This window comes from Lineus longissimus, chromosome 13 (genome assembly GCF_910592395.1).
Source record: "Lineus longissimus chromosome 13, tnLinLong1.2, whole genome shotgun sequence".
NCBI lineage: Eukaryota > Metazoa > Nemertea > Pilidiophora > Heteronemertea > Lineidae > Lineus > Lineus longissimus.
Genome location: NC_088320.1, coordinates 13938948 through 13953774, shown reverse-complemented (window position 1 = coordinate 13953774; position 14827 = coordinate 13938948). Strand labels below are relative to the sequence as shown.

Below are 14827 nucleotides of genomic sequence, written 5' to 3'. Positions count from 1 at the left end.
CATGTCATTGTTCATTTCACGAAAATCCGTGTTACATTCACTGATTTATTCGAAATCTAGCGCGAGGTACATTTTCCCAGTATCGCCAAGTACGCTTCAAATATCTTTTCCCTTTATAATCATTTGATAATGTCAACAATCGTGCTTTTCAGCGTCCAAAGATAAAACCGAAAAGAACCCAATGTTAAAATTTTGAGTAGGGCATACTAGTAGATGTCTAGTATGAGCCCCAAGAAGATGCTGTATATTCGGTCCATTTCATCAGTTTCAACATAGTTTCGGCGGTCACGTGATCAAACATTGGTGGCAAGTTCAGGCTGAAGTCGGTGCTGACGATGTGTGAATTGGGAATCTAAACAAAAATATGAGGAAACACAGAAAGAATGGAGTCCAGAGACTGCTGATACTCTCATACTGTATGGTGTACATCATCAGATATGGGAAAAATGGTGCATTGACATTCTGACAAATTCAGATGTACATCAACAATGTCCTGTTTCTAAAATAATATTTTAAATTGATATGAAACTCGTTTTTCTTTTTTGCTCTACCGGTAGATGTCTCGACTCAGTGTCGAGTCGAGCCAACATACATCTGTGCTGTTAAGTTCATACTTGCATATGGTGTCTCTATTCTTGCTGTGAATGTGTACATGCCTTGTGATTTGTTAACAGGGAACTTACCTGATTATAGAAATGTTCTAGATGAAGCAGCTGTCCTTGCTATGACAACTAGATCTGATTTTTTTTGTATTTGGTGGAGATTGGAATACTGATTTTAGACGTAATACCCAGAACACAAAAACTGTAAATACTTTCATTACTACACAGAGTTTATGCAAGGTTTTGATGATGCCATTAGCTAATGTTGAACATACATATGAAAGCAAAACAAATGGGGAAAAATCGATATTAGATCACTTTCTGCTTAGTCAAAACCTATTCCCTAGTGTAACCAAATATGTGTCAATTCATGACGTTGACAACCTTTCTGATCACTGTCCTATCTCAATGACCTTAAATCTAGATATGGACCGTCTGGGAGAAATAGAGACAGGTAACATGGCTAATAAACTTAACTGGGCGAAAGCCACGCCATTTTGTATAACTGCTTACCAGGCTAGCCTAGATGAATATCTTAGCACGGTTGAGGTACCAGATGATTTAATTGACTGTCAACACATTCAATGTACTAATCATGGACTTTCCGTTGAGGCGTTATATGACTCCATCAACATGGCATGTAGACAGTCAAGTATGAAACATATCCCTAGTCAAACTAGGTCTGGAGAAAATATTATACCAGGTTGGAATGATACGGTATTAGAACCTAAACGACGGGCTCTTTTCTGGCACAATCTTTGGAAGTCAAATAGTTATCCAAGAAATGGTTGAATTGCTGTACCACCTACAATAAAAAAGCAAGGCAACATAAAGAGAAGCATGTGGCAGATCGTATGACAGAGTCCTTACTAAATAACAACGACAAAACATTATGGGGAGAAATAAAGCGAATGAATCCAGCATCCAACCGCTTAGCCAATGATGTGGATGGCCATGTAGGGCAAGAGGCTATATGCAGGCATCTTGCTCATAAGTATGAGACACTGTATAACTCGGTCTCCTATGACAGAGAGGATATGGACTCAGTTTTAGGTGATATCAATGACCTTGTCACATCTAAGTGTTGTAATAGCCAGAGTGTGTGTTCTAATATGCACCACACCACGGTTGATGACATTATCCTTGCTGTAAATTCACTTAAGTATAACAAAAATAATGGCCACACGCTTCTCTCTACGAACCACTTGAAACATGATACGGCGAGGCTGTACACTCTGATATCAATTCTTTTTATGAGTATGTTAAGGCACGGTTATGCCCCTAATAATATGTTATCTAGTACCATTTTGCCCATTCCGAAGAATGCTCGTAAATCACTCAATAATTTCTCTAACTATAGAGCCATTGCTCTGAACAGCCCGTTTTGTAAACTATTCGAAATTGTTATTTTACAAAAATTTAGCGATACTCTTCAGTCTTCATACATGCAATTTGGTTATAAAAAGGGTGTATCAACTACTGACTGTACATTTGTTGTCAATGAGGTTATTAAATACTATTTAAATGGTGGAGGGCAAGTATATGCTATGTTACTTGACGCTAGTCAAGCTTTTGATAGGGTCCAGTACGCAGGTTTACTGAAGTTGCTTTTAAAGAAGGAAATTTGTTCAACTATGGCCCCTTTACATGAAGCAGAAAATGCGAATTAGATGGGGAAATAACAATTCCAATTATTTCAATGTTTCAAACGGTGTTAAACAAGGAGGTATATTGTCACCTTTCCTTTTCTCAATATATATGGACGAATTACTTATGAGGTTTAAAGTTTCAGGATTTGGATGTTATGTTGGCACCACTTTCATGGGAGCTTTTGCTTATGCAGACGATATTATTTTATTATGTCCCACAAAATTCTCGCTGAACACACCATTACAAGTTGCTATATTATACTCAAATGATTATTGCACCTATTCAATCCCGCGAAATGTCAGTTGTTATATTTCTGTCTGGAACCAGGTGGTGGAAATCTCATACCGATAGTTATCAATTTTCAGGGTATTCCTGTAACTGCTGAAGCTACTGCTCTCCATTTAGGAAACTTAATTGGACTGAGGGTAAATAATCAATACATACATAAAACAGTATCAGATTTCAATAGGCGGGTACGTAAATGTCCTCTTATCAAAGTTTTATTTTTGCAATTTTGAAACGAAAATCAAACTTTTTTACTGATATTGCATGTCACTCTTTGGTACAGTCCTGTGGGATTTAAATAATAAAGTAGAAGGCGTATTATATACAGCATGGAGAAAAGCGGTGCGGAAATAATATGTAGACTTCACCCTCGGACTCATTGTGCCCTTTTGCCACTAATATTATATACCTGTTCAATAAAAACGTTGTTACAAAACAGATTTTTAAACTTTTATCGTGAGGCTGTAAACAATTCCAATATCTATGTTAATCTTGCAAGTACGCTTTCGTTGAATGGCAGTGGCTCCAATGTATCAAATACACTCTCACACTTGGCTAGTGAGTTAGATACACCCAGAAACCACGTTCCTCTGAGTTTTATAGACTGCAGCAAACTGCTGCTGTTATCATATATTTTTTTAATGTATAGAGACTCACTTTCGGGGATAGATATCGATAATATGAATGTAATTATTTGGGTACTCTGTACTGGGTAGCCCTGTGTAAATGTCTATGCCTTATATGTAGGGATTGGAAGGGTCTTTCATTTCTTTGTCATCACTTTTTGTACTTTTGTTGCACTTGCACTTTTGCACATTTGTAATGTAATTCAATTTACATGAATAAAGATGATTATATATATACTTGTACTATGTAACAGTTAATCATGTTGTTAATTTGTTCAGCCAGCAGAATGAAATGAATGATATAGATAGACAATAGCATCAAGGGACCAGGAGCCAGTCTAATTATATGTATTATCAAAAATCCTGATACCTGAAGTCGTAACTGTGCATATGGCTACGAGGACGAGTCGCATCTGATGATCCCTTGCCCCTACCGATTGTCCCTCGTTCATATTAATGTGAGGTGGGTTGTCCTTCCCAGACTATCCTCTTGGGAGACTGAACAACGTATTTACTGTTCGTGTCCTCCGCATTATGTGATATATGTTGTGATATGTTGCTTCTAAACGTAGTCCATCTAGTATAGGACCTCTGGCGAGTCTAATATTATGGCCATATTGCTGTAAGAAAAGGTGCTGGTATGTTGAAATTGTTTTCTCCGAGAAAGCAAAATGTCTCGAGAATGCATGGTTAATTGAAATTTAACCCCTCCTGTCGCTTGAATTAAAGTAAGAGTGTGGAAGAACCCTCCATCTATGCCCTACCCTCAGAATAGAATTCCATGTGATAAAACTGCATGTAGGCTCTGAATACCTGATTGAGCCAATTATTGTCTCTTGTCTCGAACATATCAGTGACGGAGACAACTAAAAGATATGCCGGCGGTCACGTGATCAAACATTGGCGGCAAGTTCAGGCTGAAGTCGGTGCTGACGATGTGTGAATTGGGAATCTAAACAAAAATATGAGGAAACACAGAAAGAATGGAGTCCAGAGACTGCTGATACTCTCATACTGTATGGTGTACATCATCAGATATGGGAAAAATGGTGCATTGACATTCTGACAAATTCAGATGTACATCAACAATGTCCTGTTTCTAAAATAATATTTTAAATTGATATGAAACTCGTTTTTCTTTTTTGCTCTACCGGTAGATGTCTCGACTCAGTGTCGAGTCGAGCCAACATACATCTGTGCTGTTAAGTTCATACTTGCATATGGTGTCTCTATTCTTGCTGTGAATGTGTACATGCCTTGTGATTTGTTAACAGGGAACTTACCTGATTATAGAAATGTTCTAGATGAAGCAGCTGTCCTTGCTATGACAACTAGATCTGATTTTTTTTGTATTTGGTGGAGATTGGAATACTGATTTTAGACGTAATACCCAAAACACAAAAACTGTAAATACTTTCATTACTACAAAGAGTTTATGCAAGGTTTTGATGATGCCATTAGCTAATGTTGAACATACATATGAAAGCAAAACAAATGGGGAAAAATCGATATTAGATCACTTTCTGCTTAGTCAAAACCTATTCCCTAGTGTAACCAAATATGTGTCAATTCATGACGTTGACAACCTTTCTGATCACTGTCCTATCTCAATGACCTTAAATCTAGATATGGACCGTCTGGGAGAAATAGAGACAGGTAACATGGCTAATAAACTTAACTGGGCGAAAGCCACGCCATTTTGTATAACTGCTTACCAGGCTAGCCTAGATGAATATCTTAGCACGGTTGAGGTACCAGATGATTTAATTGACTGTCAACACATTCAATGTACTAATCATGGACTTTCAGTTGAGGCGTTATATGACTCCATCAACATGGCATGTAGACAGTCAAGTATGAAACATATCCCTAGTCAAACTAGGTCTGGAGAAAATATTATACCAGGTTGGAATGATACGGTATTAGAACCTAAACGACGGGCTCTTTTCTGGCACAATCTTTGGAAGTCAAATAGTTATCCAAGAAATGGTTGAATTGCTGATAGCAGAATGAGAACTTGATCTTTGTACCACCTAGCAATAAAAAAGCAAGGCAACATAAAGAGAAGCATGTGGCAGATCGTATGACAGAGTCCTTACTAATTAACAACGACAAAACATTATGGGGAGAAATAAAGCGAATGAATCCAGCATACAACCGCTTAGCCAATGATGTGGATGGCCATGTAGGGCAAGAGGCTATATGCAGGCATCTTGCTCATAAGTATGAGACACTGTATAACTCGGTCTCCTATGACAGAGAGGATATGGACTCAGTTTTAGGTGATATCAATGACCTTGTCACATCTAAGTGTTGTAATAGCCAGAGTGTGTGTTCTAATATGCACCACACCACGGTTGATGACATTATCCTTGCTGTAAATTCACTTAAGTATAACAAAAATAATGGCCACACGCTTCTCTCTACGAACCACTTGAAACATGATACGGCGAGGCTGTACACTCTGATATCAATTCTTTTTATGAGTATGTTAAGGCACGGTTATGCCCCTAATAATATGTTATCTAATACCATTTTGCCCATTCCGAAGAATGCTCGTAAATCACTCAATAATTTCTCTAACTATAGAGCCATTGCTCTGAACAGCCCGTTTTGTAAACTATTCGAAATTGTTATTTTACAAAAATTTAGCGATACTCTTCAGTCTTCATACATGCAATTTGGTTATAAAAAGGGTGTATCAACTACTGACTGTACATTTGTTGTCAATGAGGTTATTAAATACTATTTAAATGGTGGAGGGCAAGTATATGCTATGTTACTTGACGCTAGTCAAGCTTTTGATAGGGTCCAGTACGCAGGTTTACTGAAGTTGCTTTTAAAGAAGGAAATTTGTTCAACTATGGCCCCTTTACATGAAGCAGAAAATGCGAATTAGATGGGGAAATAACAATTCCAATTATTTCAATGTTTCAAACGGTGTTAAACAATGAGGTATATTGTCACCTTTCCTTTTCTCAATATATATGGACGAATTACTTATGAGGTTAAAAGTTTCAGGTTTTGGATGTCATGTTGGCACCACTTTCATGGGAGCTTTTGCTTATGCAGACGATATTGTTTTATTATGTCCCACAAAATTCTCGCTGAACACACAATTACAAGTTGCTATATTATATTAAAATGATTATTGCACCAAATTCAATCCCGCGAAATGTCAGTTGTTATATTTCTGTCTGGAACCAGGTGGTGGAAATCTCATACCGATAGTTATCAATTTTCAGGGTATTCCTGTAACTGCTGAAGCTACTGCTCTCCATTTAGGAAACTTAATTGGACTGAGGGTAAATAATCAATACATACATAAAACAGTATCAGATTTCAATAGGCGGGTACGTAAATGTCCTCTTATCAAAGATATTTTTGCAATTTTGAAACGAAAATCAAACTTTTTTACTGATATTGCATGTCACTCTTTGGTACAGTCCTGTGGGATTTAAATAATAAAGTAGAAGGCATATTATATACAGCATGGAGAAAGCGGTGCAAAAATAATATGTAGACTTCACCCTCGGACTCATTGTGCCCTTTTGCCACTAATATTATATACCTGTTCAATAAAAACATTGTTACAAAACAGATTTTTAAACTTTTATCGTGAGGCTGTAAACAATTCCAATATCTATGTTAATCTTGCGAGTACGCTTTCGTTGAATGGCAGTGGCTCCAATGTACCAAATACACTCACACACTTGGCTAGTGAGTTAGATACACCCAGAAACCACGTTCCTCTGAGTTTTATAGACTGCAGCAAACTGCTGCTGTTATCAGATATTTGTTTAGTGTATAGAGACTCACTTTCGGGGATACATATCGATAATATGAATGTAATTCTTGGGGTACTCTGTACTGGGTAGCCCTGTGTAAATGTCTATGTATTATATGTAGGGATAGGAAGGGTCTTTCATTTCTTTGTCATCACTTTTTGTTCTTTTGTTGCACTTGCACTTTTGCACATTTGTAATGTAATTCAATTTACATGAATAAAGATGATTATATATATACATGTACTATGTAACAGTTAATCATGTTGTTAATTTGTACAGCCAGCAGAATGAAATGAATGATATAGATAGACAATAGCATCAAGGGAGCAGGAGCCAGTCTAATTACATGTATTATCAAAAACCCTGATACCTGAAGCCGTAACTGTGCATATGGCTACGAGGACGAGTCGCATCTGATGATCCCTTGCCCCTACCGATTGTCCCTCGTTCATATTAATGTGACGTGGGTTGTCCTTCCCAGACTATCCTCTTGGGAGACTGAACAACGTATTTACTGTCCGTGTCCTCCGCATTATGTGATATATGTTGTGACATGTTGCTTCGTAGTCCATCTAATATAGGACCTCTGGCGAGTCTAATCTTATGGCCATATTGCTGTAAGAAAAGGTGCTGGTATGTTGAAATTGTTTTCTCCGAGAAAGCAAAATGTCTCGAGAATGCATGGTTATTTGAAATTTAACCCCTCCTGTCGCTTGAATTAAAGTAAGAGTGTGGATGAACCCTCCATCTATGCCCTGCTCTTCAGAATAGAATTCCATGTGATAAAACTGCATGTAGGCTCTGAATACCTGATTGAGCCAATTATTGTCTCATGTCTCGAACATACCAGTGACGGAGACAACTAAAAGATATGCCATGGTCAAATTAATATGGTCAACCAGAGAATGGTCTTTATCAGTAGGACTCCACACTTGTCCAATCGAGATGATTATTCCGTAGATACATGGTACATTTTCTCCAGGAAATATACACAACATTGGGACTGTCTCAACCATTTGTCACAACCCCCTGTCACAACCTTGATGGGGTACCATAGATGTTAAGTTTGTAGCCTGTACGTGCTATTCACATTCCCGGGAATGGCTTGGTGGTGACAGAGTCCCGGCTTCGTCAATGGTAACTATCCGACATTCATGAGGTAGTGCATCTGATGGCCGAGGGAGACATGTATGACCCTTCACTCCCACACTTAAATTGTTCTAAGTGAATCTTTATGCCATAGACAAAATAAGTATTGACAGCATGATTGTGACATATAATTGTACATGAACCTTGGACAATGAATCCTAGTCGTTCAAAGATACTTAACTTTATACTTGAATGGCTGCAGAACTCTTAAACTTGATAAAGGGAAAATGATTATGGATTGCCCAGTAGGCTACCCACCATATCGCTTCCAGATTTTTATATACCATGGAGTAAAAAAGATAAAATGTCTAAAGGGACGGTTCTCGTAAGTGAATCAATGGAGGAATTATGATCTTGATTTTCTGGACCTGGGACGTGGCCAGAGGTTTTTTGAATTTGCGTTACCTCAGAAAATGGATTATTTAGGTTCTAAACAAACTGTGTTGAAATGTGAGGCCCCATAACGCGTCCATGCCACACATTCACCATGCCAGGCTAATTATCGCACCGATACAGGCTTCATTGTAGGTAATCCGTAATGGTAATGAATAAGTATATTTTGATTTAGTGATACAGTTATGTCATGGCCCTGTCCCTGCCGGTGAACTCTAGTTACCAATGAAAAAGGGAGGCATTCAAATAGCATCGAGGTTTTTTTGCTCAGCATGTATACCCACTATTACTGTGATTGTGTGTACTATGCACAGCAAGCAAGTCTGCACTATATACACTGTGTATTACACACGTTACATGCATACACACAGCGTACCCCTAATGAAAATCAGCGGAAAAGAGCGCACACAAAATGCACAGTCAAAGAGTATATCTCTTCGTATGAATAATGTATTACATGATAAATTGACAGTGAATCGACTAATTCAGCGCGTATCGAGTCAGTTCGACGGACGAATAAACATATATCAGTGATTTCTTTGGCCCGAAATAAACTTTGGTTTCGATCGATTTGTTTACGTCACGTGACTGCACTGTGGAGCCACCAGTTTTGTCACGTTTCAAACATCCTTCCCATTAAGTCTTTGATAACAGATTGACAGAGAGGTAAGGGCCAAAATAAACGTAATGGTATCTTCGTCACACAATAACAATCCCTGTTGTTGTTTTTTTGCGTTACTTTTATATAAAAAAGATATGAAGAAATCGAGGGAAAACATTAAAGACATTGACTTAGTCATTCTTCGTTACAAGATTGCTGATTGATGGCACTGCACTGAACGCATGAGCGGTTAGTCTCTTCTTGGATTTCGCAATACTTTAGTACCTCAAAGGGTCAAAGCGAATTTCGTACGAGCAATGACCTTCCCACGCCTCAAACGGTATCAAAGCAATTGATGCATCATCAAGTTGTACGCGAGTATTCGGATGGAACCCTATTGCGGGCCCTATTGTCCACATTTCCATCAGGCCGAATCCGACCAACTGATCTGCGCCGGACCTTTAAACAGGAAATGAGAAGCCCGATAAAAATGTGTTTAGCGAAGTAAGATCCTGCCTAAAACCGATGCTTCGACATCTATTGGACGTTTAGGAGCCCGTTAAAGGAAACATATTACAAAACGCCTATAAAATGAGGAGTTTTGAACTGCCCGGTTAAAACATAAGCCGGGAATAAGCTTTTATTGATAAATATTTGCAGCTTTGAGTTCCCCTCAGGTAGTTTATTATGTGTGCTGGGCATCCGGGTAACATTTCATAATGTTGCATGAAATTACTGACCTCAGTCAATGAATTGCATAAGATGTAATTACCAATTTAGGTATTTTTACTACGTTCAGCTAGTCTAAATAATGATTTTGTGCCACGGCTGTATCTCTTAAAGGATAGCTCCTGGAATAAATCACTATAGCGATAATCGGGAAAACTAACACACCTGCATATTCCGTATATCATTATTATTCCAATATAGGACTGTATATCGCACAAAAATTTGCGTTTGTACCAATAAAGGTGTTTTTAATCCACTAAACACAGAGTTCATGGAGGGCGCCATTTTCTCACTTTTTTCGCGATCTCTCCTCCAAAACCGGAGAATCGTGACGTCACGTGTGCAATTCACCGCATGTCAGTACAATAGGATTCGTACAATAGCCGTCAGCTGATTGATATTTTTAGATCGTTTTATTGTATTGTAATCATGTCGGATTCGGATGATGAAAACTATGTTGACAGCAGTGACACTTCGATGAGCAGCGGGAGTTATGAAGATTTGGATATAGGGGGAAATGTAAGTGTACAGGGCTACCAGTTTGAGCCGGAATATGAAGAGGGGGAGCTTGCCACTATGGCTCAAGCTGTTGAAGATGCAGCTGGACCCGATGTTGATGGCCGAAATGAGGACGTGGATGGGGTCGCCGATGAGGACCGGACCACCCTCAATGTTGAGGAGTGGTGCAAATGCACACACTGTGATATTATGGCTACACATATTGAGTGCATGTGCTGCCATGATCAGGATGTAGTGGCAGCCAAGTTTGAGGACCCAGACAGTGGGGACGTTTTGATGGAATGCATCACAGACCACCAGGACTTCGTCCCCGTCTGCCTGAACAGGGCAGTGATCGAAACAACCATGGCCCGGCTACATCACGCCTATATCGAGAGGAGGGATGACAACACTCCGACAAACAAGTAAGGGGCTCAGAGTCGTGGGCTGTAGCAAAATTAAAGTCAAAAGAAATGAACAATTTTATTTTTTCCCATAACAGGCCAAAAAAATTTAATTTCTCTTTGCTTCAACAAAATTTGGCAATGGCATAACATTCACAGTTAAGTCATTCTTTTCGAGGATTGCTAGAGAATAACTTCTTCTCTAACCCCCACTCCATCACTTTTTACATGGGGGCTTCAGTAATGAGAAGCAACTGGCATAAGATAAGAACTGATTTTATGTGAATAACAAGCAATTTAATTGAACATTCATGGTAAATGTAAATATAATACTAGTGTACAAGATAAACTGAATAGGTTCCTGATAAAAAAATAAATATTCTTGGAGTTGAATTTTCTTCTTTCAGGTGCCCCAGGCATGGGGCCTACCGTCAAATGATCTTTTGGGCCCATGGGTTCCTCGGCCGGAAAGTTCGTCGTGTCATCCCAAGTTGTGTGGTGAAGCGTATTCGGGAGGTATTCCCAGCTGCAGATGGCCAATATGTTGGCTTTCTTGAAGCCAATATGGATGACCTTGACCAGTCAGACTGAATTTCTTCACGCTCACTATTTATTTGGTATCCTAGTCCAAAAACTGCTGACACATTTTATCTAAAGAAGAGGACATAGTGCAATCAAGGACATTTTTCAATTGACTCCCAGTCCAGAAGACGGTTACCTCAGAAATATTTCACTTTTAGAATACTATGCACTGTAATCTCTCCTGGGTGGCATCCCTTTACTGTAATTGATCTCTAACCCGGGCCAACCATGAGACAAGGGCCTGTAAAAAAACTTTAGAAAAATGCATTTAAATATTTTTTATAAATCTATTTATGAAAGGGTCCAAACAAGAAGTGGCCCCAGAAAGTTATACACTTGATGTTATACAAATTCAATAAAGCATTCTTATTCAAAGTTTAACAAAAGAGACTAAATCATTTCATTATTTGTTGGCCTGAAAGACCAATAAAATATGTTTTTTAGCTTCAAAAATTCCCCCCAACCCAACCCACCCTACATGTCATGTCTGTTCAATTCCCACCTTCGTTCATTTGATGAACCTAGAGTATCGGAGCGACTCTTCAAGATCAGGTCATTCAACAGAGGTTATTCTCTGTGGAAGGATTGGCTCCAACACCGGTGTGGGTTTTGTGCCAGACATGACATGTTCAACCACAGGTAAGCATAATCCTTCTGCTCTTTTACATTTTTTGCAACCCAATGGTCCCGTCCCTTGGGACAACTGTGGTAATATCGTGGCTTCCCTGACTTGTTGGTGATCTGTTTGCGCTCAGAATGTTCATTGTGATCCAATGCAACTAGCTGGGTCCTTGCAACCATGCCCTTGTAAGAAAAATTCCTGCTCTTTGGCATGTATTTTATCATCTCTGAATGATACACTTCTAGTATTCCTGTGTGGCAGAAACTACTCAGTTTACCAACATCTGCCAGTAATCTCTTGTCATTGACAACAGTTGCCAATGCTTTTAGTGAAGGAGAGTCTGGTTCAAGCCATTTCTTTTTTCTAGACTCTTCGTCTGTGAGGGGGGCATGGTTACAAGCATGAAACATGGTTTTGTCCCCCCATTCATGGATATCCTGGACATGATACAGGATGGATGTCCATATCTCTTTCAACAACACAGGGTCACCCTCACAAGACGCAGCTGAAAACCAGAGGTGAACAATGATAGCCTTGATCCATGGACCAAGAGGGCGACAAGCGGCTTTCTTGACAGCTTTATTCAGTTTTTTTTTAAATGCTTTTGGCAAAGTGCCAGACGTCATACTGGTGGTTAATTTCTTTGTAATTAGTTCGCATCATCTTTGAAATCTGGGGGTGGCGGTCAGTAGCCAAAACTCCAACTGTAATTTTAGAATGTTTTAAGCTGTCAAGGCAGTCGATGAGGCCCCCTTTATCCATGTTGCAGCTCTTCAAATCAGGTCTAACCTGTTTCAAACTGAAATCAATCACCTTCTCATTGGCGGCCCCCATAACGGTATACGTACCATACTTGGCACTGTGTCCAGGTGAGTCACACCGTCCATCGCCAATGACAGTAATTGACCTGTCCTGCAGGGCCTGAACAAGCTTGGACCTGTGCTCTCTCCAAGCTTCATCTACCACAGGAAAGATGTACACATTCTGTTTGCCATGAAACGTTGATTTTGTAATAAAGCGGATGTTCATTAGTTTGGCAAATTTCATTACAGAGGTGAAAGTATTTCCAGTGAAGAGAATTGAGGCAGCCAATGAAATGTTCCCAACTGGAGCCTTGTTGCAAACAGGCTGGGAATGCCAGTAGAAGACATGGTGGTTTTTGCAAACCAAACGAAATGTGACTAAAGAGCCACGCTGAATTTGATTCTTACAAATAGTTCCAAACTTCTGGCCACAGTCTGGACAAGTGCCATAAGATAGGAATATATCTAATAGTTTACCATCGTACACAATGAATTTCTCCTGCTCAATGTAATCACCAGCACTATTGGAAAATTGGTCCTCGTCTAATATATCAAAGTGTTTTGCACAATCATCCACCTTCCTCGCTGTGGTAGGAAGCTCGAAGTCAGAGTCGTCACTGGTAACATCAGACTCTGAGGTAGCAGCTAGTGAAATTACTTCCTCCTCCAGGCAGAAGCTGGAACAGAATTTTTGGTTTTAGTTAGAGACAATATCAAGAGCAAAGCGATCACTCACATTCGGGGGGGGGGGGGGGGGGGGGTATTCATGAACACATTTAGCTCCATTATACCGTAATGTACATGTACCAGAAAATAATGCTTGTATAACAAGCCAACCACCTACACATACATCACATGCACACTGTTTGTTGGTAATGGTAAGTAAATTCCTATTCCTCAAAGCTAGGAAGCAGCATTGGTAACAATGAGCGTCTTTGAAAATAACTAACCTGGCATGATTGTAGCACATCTGTTGAGCTGATATCAGGACTAGGCTGAGGAGGTTGCAAGTCTGCTTCTCTTGTACCTTCACTGCTTGATCTTGGTCGGAGAGTGGAATCTTGATCCGGTTGATTAGCCTGAAAAGTGGGAAATGTCACATTACTACTAGTACATCAAAGCTTTTGAATGTTTTTATTACTGAACACGTATACTTTAAACCATTATTTGAATCAATAAATGGATTGTTTTTTTCTTTAGTAATAGTATATTCATCATTTGGGGTACAGTAGGACATTCTGCATTTGCCTCATTGTATGATGTATGCTTACTGCTAATGTATACAGTACTTTTAATAGGTAAACATGATTCATTTAATGAATTACCATGGTTATTGTATTTCTATTGTTACATCCAAATCTTTAGAAGTTAGGATTCATTTTACAATTACCTTACCATAGGAATGATCATGCTGTATGACCTCCACTGAGCCATACAACATGCCAGCTATCCTCTGCATGAATGCCATATCCCAGTCTGTTTGGGTATCAACATCATGCTTCACTGGTGGTGGGGTGGGGATGACATCGGCATCTGGTGGCGTGGGTGGCTCGGTATAATTTTTTCTCCTTTTCTTCCCAACCGTTGGGGTGTTGCTGACTTCACTTGCTTTGCTGGGGCTGTCTTGAAGTAATGACTGTACAATCTGGAAGTAGAGCAGGACTATTAGTAAATCAATGTAAATACACAGTAAGAGTATATACTTGAGTGGCTGATGGAGCGGTGAGGGTAGCCCGCAACATGCCAAGCCCCATGTCTGTCGGGGTATGATTCATATAACTAAGGCACACAGGCTATGCCACAGACTCAAAAGTAGGGGGGCTGTGGTACTGGTAGTGGCTTTTATATTATTATAGTGCTTTTGGCAAGGAAAAGGTCGGTTTAGATTTCCATGGTTTTGCTGGTCATGCTGGGCTGAGCCTAGAGTCGAGAGACTGCATATTCTGAAGGTCTAGGGCTTACTCTACTGCCTTCGTTTAGAGCTAGGCCTAGGTCATATTCGTTTTAGGCCTAGGCCTAGCGGTAGGCCGTAGGCGTATGGCTCGGCCTTCCTATATTATAGTCCTAGGGCTACTACACCACTAGGCTACTTACA

The 14827-nt window shown here is 39.5% G+C and overlaps 1 protein-coding gene across 1 annotated transcript; it reads left to right on the top strand.

Annotated features, from left to right (window-relative positions):
• The first annotated feature begins 10252 nt into the window (after positions 1 to 10252).
• On the top strand, positions 10253 to 11316 carry LOC135497699 (P2X purinoceptor 7-like). Its single transcript, XM_064787534.1, has 2 exons — positions 10253 to 10746; positions 11133 to 11316. Exons 1-2 carry the CDS (start codon positions 10253 to 10255, stop codon positions 11314 to 11316), a joined length of 678 nt encoding a protein of 225 aa, XP_064643604.1.
• Positions 11317 to 14827: the final 3511 nt, after the last annotated feature.

Bases quoted from the DNA above. Each gene is read 5' to 3' on its own strand.
- LOC135497699 (XM_064787534.1), top strand. From the start codon at position 10,253: ATGTCGGATTCGGATGATGAAAACTATGTTGACAGCAGTGACACTTCG. The intron at 10,747-11,132 runs GTAAGGGGCTCA...TTCTTCTTTCAG, and splicing joins GACAACACTCCGACAAACAA to GTGCCCCAGGCATGGGGCCT.